Here is a 16,787-nt window from a genome sequence, read left to right as displayed (position 1 = left end):
TTCCAACACCAACGGTGAGAAACATTCTTACTCTTGCTCCACTATCCTTTCATCACAAGTCCAACAAACTACGCCGTCAATGGGCAAGTGTTGCGAATAAACATCGGACCCAATAAACATTTGTTTCTAGTAGAGTACGCCTTGAATAGCATATCTTGGTTACTTGACAACGAGTAATGGGCTTGAAAATGCTCATAACTTTCGCAACCATCATTTATGCATTATTATACCCTCTCCAAACTTTGTTCATTTAATTTCCAGAGACATTGCTGTTTTTAATAGTGATAGGAACATAATGCAGTTCAATTTAGGTACCAGGGCTGATAATATCAGATAAAGAAATCCCAACACTAGGCACGCAAGATATTCTTACAAGGTCCGTTCTTACAATTATGTCCGACAGGGAGATGCCGCTACTAATTGATCCACAGAGAACCCTCATTTGATTGGAGGAAAACTTGGGCAGAATGGGAATCACTTGCCGTCTCTTCATAGTGTGTCTCCTGTCTTGCTTCTGTGGATTTTTATTTCATTTTTTGTACTGTGGCGTCTCTTATTTGTAACCCTATTTGTAATGGATACTTTCCTTACAACATCATATGGAAGTAGTCATAAAGTGTCACTAGATTGCAATGCATGTTGTGGAGTGATGAGATTCCCTATTTACTACATTGGACTACAATAGGAACATTCAATGCCTAGTGCTTGTTGACGAATGAAATGAACTTCTACAGAGAAATTAAAGATTATACCACAACATTTAACCCTAAACACATGCATACATTCTGAAGCACTCATTTACATTACGGACCCTTTACATTATGGAAAACATTATAGAAGACATTCACGGACCCAAAACATTAGCACTTGCATAAACTAGTCAGACAATAACGAAAGTAACCATCATATCTACAATTATCCCAACATTAAACAAACAAGCAACAGAACCCCACAACTAAACTGAATTTTTTTCCTTTTTTTCTTCCCAATGGCACCGAAGAGGCTTCCATGTTACACATTTTCATGATGAACTATCTAATGAAGTGCCCTCTAATGAATATAATATAACATTTTTTAGTTGTTTTAATTTGCGCTTCCGCTTACGAGAGCACAAAACCACCCTCCTCATTCTTTGGCGCTGTTGTGCAAGGGCCACCTCAGCCGCCGCCTTTGTTCTTTTCAGCATCAAATTGTATTCATAGACAAATATATCCAGCTTGCCATAGAGAATATCTAACTCCATCCTGCCTTCCAAACTCATTTCCTTCTTCAACTTAGTGATGGACAACAATATTTCTTCTAAAGTTTGCACCATCCGATTTGGTGGAAGAGATGACCCGGAAGTAATTGACATTTCCGTTATGTTATCAAACCTAAATTTCTGCTTCCGTTCAAACTACGGACCTTCAAACTATGAGACAAACTTCTACTGGAGTAGAGAAACACTGTGTCATATATATCATGCAATTGTACGGTGTGTCATACAAGAATCTGAATGACACCACCAACACTTACCGTGAAAGACTGGTCTGAATCTTCAGGAGCACGATTCAACTTTATGATCCCACATCCCAAGATAATATAGTCAAACAGATATGGATAAGGTAGCTAACTTGCATTAGAGGCACAACCAGTACACCACATAGGACAAACAACACAAAAGATTGCAACTTTGTCTGAAAACCCAAACATTTGTAGTTAGTCTGAACCAATGAATGTTTCCTCTTCATCAATTTGTTGTCCTCTGAAATTGTTTACCACTTCCACTTCCCTAAACCGAAGAGCACTTCGTTTCTATCTCGTACTGCAGTTAGTCGATTCGTTGAGTTAGAGTCCCTTCTTGATGGACAAACCCAGCACAAAAACAACCATACTTTGCTCCAGTTTGGGGTCTGGAACTTCCTCAACCAACCAACCTTCTATCATAATTCATGATTAGTTTCGATTTGTCAGGGAATAGGAGGAAGAATACGGCATTGCATCCAATTGGGGATTCGGATCCCTTGGGGATTTTAGGTTAGGGAAAACTGTTCAAAATTCACCATTCAATAAATAAATGGTCCGTTCAATAAATTAGGTGGGGCCATTTGCAAGTAACGTCAGAAGGAGGTGGTGGTCAACTCGTTGAATTTCCCAACTTGTAACTCCACCCTTGTAACTTGGGTTGTAACTTTTAGTAAACATGTACAATCGCAGTAATTAAAAGTGTGCATAGGGCGACACCAACACGTAGGTGTAAGACAACATAACGCTGCTGTCTGGATACCATTTTTTGCTATGTGATAATACCTTCAAAATAAGTTTCTAGATCATGTTGTAGCCATAGTCAAAACAAATACAATGATGCAGTTCAATTTTGGCTGATTTTTTGCGTGACAACAGAAATAGTGAAACCCAAAATATAGTCTGTGCTACTCAAAACTCAGATATTGAACCGTTTGTCGACAGTCTCCTGGTTCGCAGGACATTTACTAGCTCCCTTGTCATCAACAAAGTACTTGCAAGTGCTTCTGTTGTGGCCATGTTGGTTGTATAGCGTGCAACACCTCCTCTATTTTGGACCCTTTCGCGGTGGTGGGATCTTGATTCTCTCCATTGGGAGACGACCTGGTCTGCGCCTCAGTTCAAAAGGAAGAATACGGTCATCCTCTTCGTTTATTTCCCACTGTTCCTTGCTAGGAATACCAATCCAAACCTCTTGATATGTACGTAACCAGTTCTTTGTTGTGTAGTACTCATCAACATATGAAATGTGGCACAGGCCAGCAACGCTAATGGCCAAGTGTGCGTGGGGACACGATATACCCAAGTGTTGGAACCACATACACATATAATCCCCTCTCTCCAGATTCACGGCGTGGCTGCCCCCCTGCTTGGTCATAATCATAAAACATGTCATTGAAGACCACAACTCGTACATTTCCCTCGACTTCTTCATGTTATACACAAATGTCTCAACTGCATAAGGTACTAGCAGCTGACCCCTCAAAGCCCACTCACTCGTAATATCTCTGTACTTGTAGAAATGTACAGTCAAATTTCGCCTGATTTCCTCCACCATAGCTTGTACGAGCCACGACCGCGCTTCCTTAATCATTTTGTTCCAACTCTCGACGTGGTTGGTGTAAATGATACCGTACCTTTTCACATCTGAGGCTGAACAAGCCCACTTCTCTACCGGAATATTCGACAATAAAGTGTGCACTGTGGGACTAATTTTCAGGATATCTCTCATCACTGCCTTGAAATGCCATGGCTGAAGGGAAGAAGCTGCCGTTTTCACCTTCTCGAACACATGTTGTGGAGCTCTTTTCAAGTTCTTGCACACGTGGTTCATGCATAACACATGTCTTGCTCTCAGAAACACCACGGGGACCTTGGAGATCAGACTCTGGTGCCTATCAGTCATGAGGATAAGCGGACGGTCATAACCGACGACGTGGTCCCCAAGACAACGAAGAAACCACTCCCAATTTTCATTGTCCTCTGCACTAACAACACCGAAGGCAACGGGAAATACATGACCTTCTGCGTCTAATGCAATGGCAGATAGAAGGCAACCTCTTGATCTACCCTTCAGCTATGTGCCACCAAGCTCTATTAGAGGTCTACATGTGTTACGGAAGATCCTAATTGTAATCTCGTAAGCCCAAAAGTAGGACTTGAACCTATCGGTACGTTCTTCTCTTTTTATCTTAGTGTAAGAACCTGGATCAAATTTCTTTAGCTCGCTAGAATAACTTGATAGTAGTTGGTATGACTGCCCATAACTCCCATGGATCTGCACATATATGTGGGTACTCATTATAATGTCATATACATATATCACCTTGTCTTATCTCGCATAAGGCATTTAGGATGCCCCAGCAGAGTATATGTAGGTATGGGTATTACCTATATATGTACTGTAGGTCACATATATCACCTTGTCTTATACAGTTACTATTTATTCAGGATACAAAGACAGAGTATATGCACGTACTTGTAATCATTATAATGGCTAACACAATTAAATTGTTGTGGTAGAGCTAAATGTTATTGGTTATTTGGTTATTCCGTTCACCTGTGCCAGTGCCTTTTCCCTTCTCCTCCACACAACTTTGTATGATACTTTAACGTGTTTCCAGTGTTTAACAATAGCCTTCACCTTGCTTGCATTTATAGTTTTGTCATCTTGCAACATCCCTCTACAAATCATGGCAACATAGTCATTGTTCGCATCGCGATTATACAAATTGATAGTGTCTTAATAGTCTAATCATAAGATCCTTTTAGTCGTGTTGCAAAGATATAAATGAAATGGACAACCCGACCCAAGCCTACTCAAATCAGAACCTTTGCATCCATATTTATCCTTTTTTGGTTCAAAGTTATTTTGAATCGCATAGTTCTTCATGTGGAGCATGAAAAAACCGGAATGTGCTCTTCAATTCTGTTTTGACGACCTTCCTCAACTACAATTAGTGTCTTAATAGTCTAATCATTGGCGTCCATCCATCACCTCCTATTAACCCATCAACACTTTCACCTCTCACCCCTAAAAGTCCCGATGCCAAAGATTAGTCCATCCAACCTCCTCTTAACCCATCCCCACCTCCACCACCTTATTGTTCAACTTCACACCCTTGGTCATCGCTTCCCCCACTTTGCTCATCAACTTCGGGATCTTCCTCATCAATTCCACCACCATCTAAATCATTTGTTAAGACAACATGTCCATCACTTGCATCATCATCAGAATCATCCAACACTAATTCATGACCAGCCTCACCATCTCCTAGGTCATCTGTAATAGGGTTCAACATGTAATCCTCCCAATCAGCTTCCCTCCAGTTGTTCTTCAGCAATCCTAATGACTTCAAGAAGACTTACGGATTGGTTACTAACTTTTGCTAAAGGTAGCTCTGGTATATATACATTGTCTTCCCCATCAGATGGATCGTTAAGTTCTAGAGGAATATGTTGGGTTCCTAACCCCCGTTACAATAAATGTACCTTTATGTAACTCAGGAATAATCGGGCAGTACTGAAGTGGTATTCGCTCGATATCGAACTCTTCAGGTTCAGCTTCAACATAATTCTGCTTGTCATAATAAGACATTATAATGTACAAGACATTATAAATGTCAGTTTTTCATTATATTTTTACTCTTCTCAGACAATATAATATGGGTTCCGATAAAATATCAACTTATTTTTTCGAATTTCAGTGTCAATGAGTCCAAATATAGCTGCCAAATATATATACTAAAAACATTCGGGTTTTCTTTCATGGGTTTCTTTCATTCAACAGTATCAAGAATCCAGCTTTATTGTATCAACAGCCACTATACGCACATTTAATGTCCTGCTTGGGTTGTATGATGATTCAACATTTAACAATTATTGTACAACCCCTATTTATTGTCCTTGTGTCCTTATTTGATGTTCCATGTTTAAAGTGGTGAGCTTTTACATCAAATTAAAGATGTAGTTTTGAACACAAATGGAAGGTGGTAGCATTAACTTCCACACATACACCAACACAAACATTAGCACATATTTAGTTGAAAAGAGTATAATAAGGGTGATTTTGGACATACCCAATCAAAACACTCCCGTACCCCATAACTAACATAAATTTTTGAAATACCCCAATAACTGCCTAAATCCAATAATATCTCCCAAATAAATTTGGAGTATTTCCAATAGGGGCACAAAATAAAATAAAAAAATAAAAATAACAACCACTCTTTTTGGTACCCGCCTGTTTTGAGTGAAAGTTTCTTTCACACTCTTTTTCTTCGTAAACGTACTCTTTTTCTTCGTAAACCCAGAGTTTCTCTAAAGCTGGACTATAAAAGAACTCGTGGATGATCTTGTAGAAGGAATACATTTGCTATTTCAAGTCATATACAATATTACTTTCTAATTTCTATGTAAACATCTTTCCAATTTTTCCCAGCAAGTCATTTTGTGGTGTTTTGATATAACTTGTTTTTTTTTTCCAGATCTTTTGGGCATTTTCGATATACCTCAAGGCAGTTGCAATTCTTCCCCAATTAGTTTTGCTACAAAGAAGCAAAAAATGTGGATAGTCTAACAAGGCAATACGTATTCCTGCTCGGGTACTATTTTCTCTTTGATTTTGCATATTTGTATGTAATTTAGTGAGTTTATCCTCCCTGAAATATTTCTATCCATTTTTATTTATTTGTATTTCGTTTTTCTTCTTTTCTTCTCTAGTCTCCCCACATTTTGATTAATGGAAGCTGGTTTTTGAATTTTTTATTAAATTTTGTGAGCTTTTTGTTGTTATGTGTTCAGTCATTTGATATTATACCCTATCAAAGAGATGGGTGTTGTTGGTGCAATAAAAAAATATAGTTCAGATGTGGAGAAGTCTAGTTTTTTCGATACAAACATTTTATAGATGGATTTATAATCATGCCTTAGTCTTGGTTGCACTATTTTTCTTACTGTATATAGATTTTTCCCATCTGTGCTAAGATTTTTTATTTCTTCTTCCCCTATTTTTATCTGTACTGTTGTTCTTTTAAACATACTTTTAAGTTTCGGTAGTCCCAATAACCCGGAAGCTGAAGAGAAGAGGGTCCATGCAATGTCATCTCTGAATGGTCAGGATATAGAGAAAGATGACAGATATTTTGTAGAAAGTCGTGCAAGGAAGAGAAGTGACGTAAAAGAAAGAGCATTAGAAATTGGTAGTTTTCCCATTGGAGGCAAGGCTTTAAGTAGTAAGGATAAAAAGGTGTCATTCTCCACTAAGCCTTATGAAGGTTTCATCAGAAGAATAGTCGGGGATTGAGGGCGACCTCCGAAATTCTCGGAATGGCATCGATGGCTTTGAAGTGCAAATCAATTCGGATGATCTTTGAGAGTTCAAATTTTGGTTCGATCAAGCAACATGTTCCTCTCCGATACTCCTCGGCCGATCTACTTCCGGTGATTGATGAGAATGATCCATCTGTTAAATCCCAAATATCCTCGGCTTGCATTACCTCTACGGATGAATTTGATGCTACTTTGGATTGTTCGGATAGATCCCTTGATGGGAGTGCAGATTCAAACCGAGAACCATGAAGAAAAACATGAGAATGAAGAGGATGGAGCTAAATCTGTATTCTCTTGACGTAAGACGATGAGAAGAATCTAATGGATCTTGGGACTTCGAAGTGGAGCGTGATCAACGATTAGAGAAACTAATTGCCAAAGCGAAGAGCAAGGCAAAACTTCAGCAGGGTAGTGGAGAAGAATCTAATAGACTTTGATAGCAATGACGCTCCGGTTCATATTCCATCCATTACAATGGTGAAAACCAACCCATTTGAGGTTCCATACAATTCCGGTATGCTTGACGGCTTACCACTTGTTCCTCGCTTCGCTCCTACGTTTTAGTCCCGAGAGGAAATCCTTTTGATATTCCTTATGACCCGCAAGAAAAAACCTAATCTCACCGAGGACAATTTTCATCAAGAATTCATGTCAAGCATTTCGAGAAAGATATGTACTTAAGGGGCATGAAAGCTTTAGTTTGGGACCTTCGTTCATGGGGGACTTAAGCAAGAGAGAAACAACACTAAATTCGACCCCTACTATGCAAATTGAAGCATCACTGCAGCATGAGTATTCCAGTTACATGGGAAATTAGGTGAAAAAAGTAATATCTGGACTGGTTTTACGTCCCCAGAAGTCGAATCACCATCTCCTCCTACTGATAGAGAAATTTACATGGCACAAACCGAACAAATTTTTTCTCAAGGAGCACTGATCTACCAGACCAACCATAATTTTGATCTTATTGAGCAAGAAAGGAAATCCTCTACTGAAGTAGACTTGATGAAGTCTGGCGAAGAGGCAAAGGGAGATGCTGACCTCAACAAGGTTGAGATCAAAGGGGTTGGAAAAGAAATAAGCCTACCTGATAGACTTGAAGCTTTCATAAAATTAGAAGTAGTTGAAGAAAAGTGCCATGACTCAAGCGATTCCTCGTCAGCGGGTATCAATGAAGAGGTCTTGGGTATTAACATTGAAGAAGTTCGATCAAAAGATATTGAACCATCAATAGCTGATCTCAACAATCCTTATAATGAGCCAAATGGACCATCATTGTCATTGGAGGTCTCTGAGATTAATAGCAGGGTAATGGAGGATGATGATGCTCATACCAAAGAACCAGTTTCGACTCAAGTCCATCTGCTGTTGAGAAGAGGACAATTGATGAATATTTAAATTATTCGGTTAAAGGTCATGTTCTCACTACTAGTTCCTCCGTAACCCGATATGCAGGTTGAGGTCTCGAAAGGTGTTCACCGAGGGTGCCTTATGATAGATATCTATATCTTGATGGGGAATCTTCATTTCTTGGTGGTATTGATGAAAATGGGAAAGATCCCGGAAATGAAGTTAAAGAAAAGGAATTGAGACCAGTAGAAACAACCGAGAGTAGTGAGGATGATCTTTGTCAAAGTGGGAGTAAAAAAGGGTATGACACAGATTTGAAATGGTTGGTTGAAGATCCCACGGGCGAAATTTGTGGTTGAACAATTTGTGAACAGCTCAAACTCGCTTTTTCCTCTGTCAATGATGCACCTCCTTCAAGCACAGAATCAGAAGCTCATGTTGCATTCAAACATCCAGATGCAGAGGTGTTGGAGTTCATCATTCCTAGTCCTTCGCCAAACTTGGAGAGCAGAGAGCTTGTGCCTGATAACTTGATGGTTCAACCATCACCTGATATTGATCGTCATGAAGAATCTTAGGTTAGTTAAAAAAAATATGTTCTTGCATTTTAAGCTCGAGTACATTAGGATTCGTTGTTGGAAACTTGTAACAAGCACGCCTTGGGTGAAATTTTGGGTGAGCCAATGTAACAATCTTCCTTTTTCCTTCCTAAATATCATAGTCTCTTCTCATATGCGTTTGCAATAGAACTCTAGGGAGAAAGGATCAGAATAATCATATATTACCTCTTAGTTAGGCTTGTGGTAGAGCCTATATATTCTAATCATGAATCTTTACTTAGCTGTAGGATGTTTCCTGATGGGCTAAGTCATCTTTAGCAACCATTCCCTGCTTTGTTTTCCCAAAATCATTTTTTGCATACATAAAATAGTATTTCTCTGATTTTGATCAGGAAACAATTTTAGTGTCTTCTGAAGGAGCCAGCATCATTGACAGTGTGAATGTGAATGAGGTATTATTCAACGACAAGAAGAACATTTACGAACGAATCTCTAGTGAAAACATTCAAGGGGATGACAGCGGTTCATCCAAAGTTGAAGTTCTCATAAACGAACCAAACCTAACAAATGCTGCATTGATGGATGTGGAAGCAAGTGATAGAGGTCATGAGACTGTGGATAATGTAATAGAGCAGCAAGTTTCTGAAGCAAGTAAAGAAGAAGACAAGGCTTCTAAGCTGCCCCAAGAAGAGGTTGCATTAATGGATGTTGAAGCAAGTGATTGTCGTCGTGTTCATGAGACTAGCAACAATTTAATAGAGCGGCAGGTTTCTGAAGCAAGTCACGAAGAACACAAGGCTTCTAAGCAACCCCACAAAGAGGTTGAGTTGGTTGATGTTGAAGCAAGTGATCGTCTTCACAAGAGTACCGACATTGTAATAGAGCGGCAGGAATCTGAAGCAAGTCAAGAAGAAGACAAGGCATCTAAGCAACCCCAAGAAGAGGTTGCACTGATAGCTGTTGAAGCAAGTGATCGTGTTCATGAGACTAGAAACAATTTATTCGAGCGGCAGGATTCTGAAGCAAATGACGAAGAACACAAGGCTTCTAAGCAACCCCACAAAGAGGTTGAGTTGGTTGATGTTGAAGCAAGTGATCGTCTTCACGAGGGTACCAACAATGTAGTAGAGCGACAGGTTTCGGAAGCAAGTCATGAAGAATACAAGGCAACTACGCAACCCCACGAAGAGGGAGCATAAGCAAAGCATCAAAGATTATTAATTTAAGTGAAGATATCTTTGCCGGCATGTTCAAAACTGTCAAATTTTTAGCTGTCAGTTAGTTATACCGCTTTCATGTGATCTGCCTGATATTAGGATGTCATATTGTTGATATTTCAGGTTTCAATTCAACACTTCGTGAAGGAAATGTTACTCATCGTGAATACATGCAAGTTGGTAAAGGGAGAGATGTGGGCCTTAACCAGATCTCTCTGTTTGAAGCAAAGATAGCTAATGGAAACGGTGAGCAGACATTAAGTCGTGACAATACAGGTTGTGTTTTGTCTTTCTTTGCTCCTGTACCCTTTTTTTGCTGTGCTGCTGCTATAATCAACTGCTTGTCTCTATTTTTCCCGTGCTATGATAGGACCCCCCATCTATATATGCTAAGATGTTTTTGTAGTTGTGATGGAAACGACTTTGGATGGTTTTTATTTACTTCATCAAAATAAATGTTAGTTTCCCTATGTGTTTGCTATCAATGGATCCATAAGCTCAAAATGGAAAGAGCGCTCACTAGTTGAGAGGTTGATGGTTCGAATCCATCTGGGTCTAATATCATGATACAAGAAAAGTGTCTTTTATCTTTTGAGATGTTATCCACTTCTCTTTTTGTTGACTATTTGTTCTCTCATATCAGTTCATGATGTTGTCCCACCATATGAAGGTGGCCTAACAAATGCAGGTTTATAAACAGACGTTATGTATATGGCAAAAGGCAGAAATGGGAAGTACAATCTAAACACAGATGTACCAAGGGCTGTTAGGGGAGTTGGTCAATTGTCTTAATAGGAAACACAGCTGTAAAGATAGAAACAGAAGTGAAGAAAATGTGCCACATATGCAGAAGAAGAAGGCAGGAACAGATACATCAAGAGTACTAAAAGCGGTAGCGCTGCAGAAGAAACCAAGTCACAAGAGCAAACTAATTTCAAGTAATGCAAAGGTTAGTAGCAGCAACGAAGAAGGGCCTACAGTGTACCAAGTCTTCCATATATTTCAAAGAATCAACGACGGAAAAAAATTATATTTCAACGATGGAAAAAAATTAAAGGGGCATTAACAGAAACATCAAAATGGCAAAATGCAGGTTTATCTTCCATAGTAACTACGCAAGTTAAGTATATATATATTAAGAGATCTTTGTTCTGTTGACACTCAAAACCTCATATTATAATCAATATTGCCATAAGCCATGTTCTATAATGAAATAAGCACAGAGTAATTCTTGAGAAACTGATGGTTCATCCACAGAAAATAATTAGTAAGTTACAACTAACTATTTTATTTTTCTATCCAACAACTAAAACTAGTTTGGATAAACATATTGTAGGTTCTGCATATTGATCGGAACTTATCCAGCCCACCTGCACAATTTTTCTTTCAGAATAGTTTCCCACACTGCTGCTTCTGGCCATCTAACACACTGCCAATCTCGCCAAACCGGAGGTAGTGGAGCAATATCCTTGAGCACAACTGGCACAAAATGTCCTTTGTTTATGTGGAAAATTGTAATTATCCGGAACATTTCTTCTGGACCTATCCTCATCGGAAAGTACGTGACACCTAATTGCTGCGACGCTATGGTGACAAAAACAGAATTAAAAGCACTTGCAACTAAGGAACCCATATCCGGGAGATCAAGCCATTCTTTCTCATTCATTGTAGAAGACTCGGTACACTGTAAGTTTCTTTTGTGGTTTTCAAACCTGTCATTACCGTACAACTCTGTGTAGTAATCTGCATACTGTATCAACTCTTCCAGCATAAGATCCCTTACTGTCTGCTATGCTAAATCATCTGTATATCCTAGCAGTGCAGCTATGGATCTATAACCACAATGCCCATCCAGGGTTACCTCAGCCAAATCTTTAATCATATCGCAGATCAAAGGATTAAAGTCGTGTAAAATATTTACCCACTTATGCTCGATTTTCATATTTTTTAGAATTATCTCTGACCTAGTTTTTTTTTTTTTTTTCTGCTTCTCTTCATGTTCTCTTTGGCCTTGTTAATGAGTTCTTGAAAGCTAAACGAGTCAAGGTCAGACGATCCACTCACTTCAGGATGAACATCTTCATTTAAATCGTAGTCCGCGACATGTTGGTTAAAGAATTGGGACATGCAGCTGCTTCACCAATGTTAGAATGAACATTTTGGTCGTTGCTTGTGCCTTGAGCAATATTTGTATCACCTTGTTCTTCAAAAAAGAAATGAGTATGAGACAAATTAAAATGTTACTCAAAAGTGAAATAAGACCAATCCAACCAGAAAAAATAACAAACCGAGATATACACTATTACTACAGAACTCTCAAACTAAACTACATAAAACAAGCTGTTGGGATTGCCATTTAGAACTGAAGCACCCATACATAAAGGAAATATATATCAAAAGTATCAATCTAGTACGGAAGGCAATAAGGGCCGGGTTGAATCAATGCGTTAAGAATTAGGATCGAAACCCACATTTATACATTGAAGTTATTCTGATAATTCAAAACAAACTCTTATTATATAACACGCAAAAAAGGCATAAAACAAGGAGGAAAACAGAGACTTGAACAAACATACATGTTAGAAAAAGAGAACCTTTATGAAAAACAAGTCCTAAAACAAATAATCTGCTACAGTCAACCCATCGATATGACATACCTTTCTTATTTCTATTTCTCTTTTTTGAAGTCCCCTATGTTGTGCTTGTGCACTTTTTTTTAGTTTGCTCCTGTACAACCTGCTCAACATCTTACTAAAATTAATTCAACAAGCTTAGGCATTACAATAGACATAATTTAACAAACTCAAATCAAGAACAAAAAATGCTTCCACCCAAGTACACCATATAATTTTTTTTTTATTTACCTTCCTATCCCAGTCAGCAAGTTTTTCTTGAACCTTTGCTATCCACAAGTCAGCGATGCCCGGGTAGGCTAGATTGTGGTAACCTGATATAACTGGTGGCAAGGGAGCATCATCACTAAGTCTAAGCGGCACATAATGTATGCCGTTATTTATATGAGCAATTGAGATAATGAGAGTATGCTCCAAGTCTGGTGGAGTTCTCAAAGGAAGGTAAGTTAATGCTTGCTTTGGCGCTAGGGTGACAAACACACAATTATAAGCACAAGCAGTTAACCAACCCATGTCAGGAAGTTCAAACCACTCAGTCGGGTTCATCGTCATCAACTTTGTACATTGTAAATTTCGAATTAAGTGTTCGAAAATGGTGAATCCAGACCATTCAATGTACTCTTCTACATATTCCATCAACTCGACCAACAACCTCTTCCTCACGGTAAACCATCCAGTCTCATCACCATAGTTCAATAATCTTGCTATGGACCTGTATCCATAGTGTCCATCCCCAAGGACATCCTCACATGAAACAATAAAGTTGCTAAGCAATGGATTAAAATCTTCTAGCAAAGATGTTTGAACTGGCTTCCTAGGTGGTCTGCCTCTTTTTTTAGGTACTTTTTCAATTGCTTGAGTTTCTCCTTGGTTTTTACGTGGTCTGCCTCTCTTCTTCGGAACTTGTTCACTTGTTTTTTTCTCCTCTTGCGTCTATGCATACTCAAAAGCAGATGGTTCTCTTCTTGTGTCATTCTGATCTTGAATTGATACTTTCACATGTTTCTTTGAAATTGATGGTCTACCTTTGACATTGAGTTTTTCTTGAGGCTCTTGCATATGTGTAGTCTTTGGATCAGCAAGCTCTACACATTTCTTCATCAACATTAATTTTTGGTGTTCTGGTAAGCAGTTGAACTTCTTCTTAATTCCTTCCACCTCAAGTGAAATGTCCAGCAACCCTCTTGGAATTTCCATTGGCTCAAAATCAAGTTGCCGCCAACGACGATCAATGGACCTCAAGGGTATGTAACCATCACCAAGTTTTACCATATGTACCAATTCATGAGCACATGGAAGACCACAAGTACGCCTCAAAACACACCCACATTCTTTTTCATAAATGCCCACTTTGTTTGAACGTACAAGTTCTTTCGACAACATATCAATCGCCTCCCTAGAGATAAATCCTCTAATCTCACTGTATGCCTTGTCTCGACTATAATGACGCATAATGTTGCGACTAATATTAAATGAAGTTTGTATACCATTGAGCTGATTTTTAAGGAGGTTATCAATCACATCCCAATTTTGGTACAAATTGCCGCGCGAACTCCTCAAATTTCTCTTCAAAGATGAATGTTGGGATTCTACTCTATTACTGGTGTGAGTGCCGAAGTGCATCACTAAATCAACCCAAGCTGCCACAAACTGTTCCTTGTACTTGTTCAACAACTCTTCGACGTACTGTACCACACGTGTCATATGTGCATATTCATTTCTAAACACAACCAAATTTTCATTATAGACATCTTCAGTAGGTGAACTAAATAAATCACAAACCATTTTGTAGAACTTCTGAAACTCATTGTTTTCTTCAAAAGATTTTTTACAGTTAGTAATCACATTAGTCTGAATGTGCCAACGACAAAGGAGGTGTTTAGCCATAGGAAATACACGCGCCACAGCATTCATCAATGCTAAGTCTCTGTCAGTCATAATAACTTTCACACTAGATGCCTTGCCTTCCAAAACACTGTATAACATTTACAAAGCCCAAACAAAGTTATCTTCCTTCTCTGAATCTAAATATGCAAAAGCAATAGCAAACGTCTTCATTGTAGACGTAAACCCAACAATTTCTAGCAATGGCAGATTGTGAACATTAGTCCTGTAGGTACAATCAATAATCAATACTTCCAGAAAACACTTGGCCAACTTAATTGATCTCGAATAAGCAAAAAAAAGATCCTTGCATTCTCCTATAATCAGGTTCTCTCTATGAGACTCATAGTAATCGCGATCGTCCAACATCTTCAATAATTGTTGCATCTGTGATCTCCCTTGCAATTTTGTAAGGCGATGTTTCGCTAGAAAATTGTAGATGGTACTTAGGGTTAACAAATTCTCTAGACCGTCTTTCCTTTTCAAAGTATTCAAAATTTCTCTTGGTTTAACACCAGCCTCAGACATCTCGATCACAATCATTTCTTCATCTCGTGTTAGCCTTCCCACAAAAGAATGGCCTGTAAGATTTTCTGCAAGACGGTGATTATGAGTTCCGCAAACTATTACCACTTCCCATCCCCCTTGATTACACTGATAACCCTTCAACTTAAATGAACACTTGCACTTTTTCGTTCCTGTCTGTCGAGGGAGTTTCATGGATAGCTTGTATTGATCTATCTTCTTTGGTTTTTGAGGTTTAAAAACACCACCTCTCTCACAAGTTAAAAGCACCCTAGGTCTTCGGCCACTTTCAACGCTATCCGACTTTGCAATAATAACCACAAAACCAATTTCTCTCCCTACCTCTCTACACCAATCAACAAGGTCTTTTCAATTTTCAAATACCTGTAATCATTTTGTTATAGATTGTATTACATCACCATTCGGAAAAACGATATACTAAATTTATAAAAGTGTCTTCAAGTTCTTACTGTTGCAGTTGTAAATGTGTCAGTCGTATCCGGACAAACAAAATTAGAGTTTTCTGTCAGGCTTTCTTGCTCTTCATTTTTTGACTCATAATTCAGTTGAAGCAAAGACAATGCATTTGGAGATGCACTACTAACAGGATGAGGTTGTTCAAAGTAAAATTTTATCAAAAAAAAAATGGTTTAGGTTTCTTATACTCAGTATGCACCTAAAAAAAATAACACTTTATTTAATATTGCAAACAAACTCACATTTTTGTTTGGTGTTTGTATCGGTTCATTGTAGTAATCTAAAGTATAATAGTTTTCTGCGTTTTTCCATTCGTCAAAATTTGATTTTGAATTTTTTTCTTCATCCTCATTACTTTGGTATGATTGATTCAAATCAAAAGTGGGTGTTTGCATGTTTATTGATGAGATAAAAGAACAAGAGGTTATTAGAGAAGAAGAAGAAAAAAAAAAACGCAGTCTTTTTTTTTTTTCAGAATCACGTAGAGTAAATGATTTGTTTTAGTCAATAAATATCTTGGGTACGTCTAATAAAAAAGAAGGCTAATTTAGGAAGCTAAATGTGGTCTAAATTTTTATTTTATTTTTTTTAAAGTTGGGGTATGGGAGTGTTTTGTTGGGTATGTCCAAGATCACCCTATAATAATTAGGGTAATGTTTACAACGTTTACATACCTTTTTCTGTAATTGGGCAATGACGTACAACTTCAAAATTTGGTGTGGAAATTGTTTCAAGCATGAAACTGAAGAAGAAAAAAGGGTAAAAAAAATAGAGAAAATATCTAGGAAATTTCGCACAGTGCCTTATTGGAAAGAGATCAAAATTGCTTCGAAATTGATGTTGGGCAAAGATTCTCATTCTTATTAGCTCCGTACATGAGAGTTGGCAAGCTTTTCCATTAATTGCATGGATTAGACTTGAGGACAGTTTGGTGATTTCACATGTAAACTTAGCAAATATGGGAGCAAATATTTACCGAATCCGGACTAGGTTATAATAGGGGATAGCCCTATTTACTGTTATTGTTATCATATCTTAAAGGGATATTCACTTGGCTATTTTCAGATTACAAACATCTGCTATAGATTGTCGTATACTTGTTTTGCGATGCCTCAGCTGGAAGATTATGTTCCCTAACACAGTTGACTCAGATTGTACATCTGTGTCATCCCCTTTGCCAAATCTGTTTGTCCCTATTTTGTGGAACTTTATGTTGTCCATAAGTAAGTTGATATCAGAGGTGGGGCCTCCGGGAGTCGAGGGCTTAGATATTCTCTAAGGCAAGCACAATTTATTTTTCTGCGAAA

General features: G+C 38.3%; 3 protein-coding genes across 3 annotated transcripts; all 3 read right to left on the bottom strand.

Moving 5' to 3' along the window:
* Nucleotides 1-2,551: 2,551 nt before the first annotated feature.
* Nucleotides 2,552-3,337, bottom strand: LOC147487545 (uncharacterized). Its single transcript, XM_086574062.1, has one exon. The coding sequence runs from the start codon at nucleotides 3,335-3,337 to the stop codon at nucleotides 2,552-2,554; it is 786 nt and encodes a 261-aa protein (XP_086430188.1).
* Nucleotides 3,338-13,527: 10,190 nt separating this feature from the next.
* On the bottom strand, nucleotides 13,528-14,580 carry LOC147487544 (uncharacterized). Its single transcript, XM_086574060.1, has one exon. It carries the CDS (start codon nucleotides 14,578-14,580, stop codon nucleotides 13,528-13,530), a length of 1,053 nt encoding a protein of 350 aa, XP_086430186.1.
* On the bottom strand, nucleotides 14,581-15,198 carry LOC147487543 (PKS-NRPS hybrid synthetase cheA-like). Its single transcript, XM_086574059.1, has one exon. It carries the CDS (start codon nucleotides 15,196-15,198, stop codon nucleotides 14,581-14,583), a length of 618 nt encoding a protein of 205 aa, XP_086430185.1.
* Between the last annotated feature and the right edge of the window lie 1,589 nt (nucleotides 15,199-16,787).

This window comes from Coptis chinensis, chromosome 7 (genome assembly GCF_015680905.1).
Source record: "Coptis chinensis isolate HL-2020 chromosome 7, ASM1568090v1, whole genome shotgun sequence".
In the NCBI taxonomy this organism is placed as follows: domain Eukaryota; kingdom Viridiplantae; phylum Streptophyta; class Magnoliopsida; order Ranunculales; family Ranunculaceae; genus Coptis; species Coptis chinensis.
Note: the sequence above shows the minus strand (reverse complement) of the source record. Positions and strands in the feature narration are given on the sequence as shown.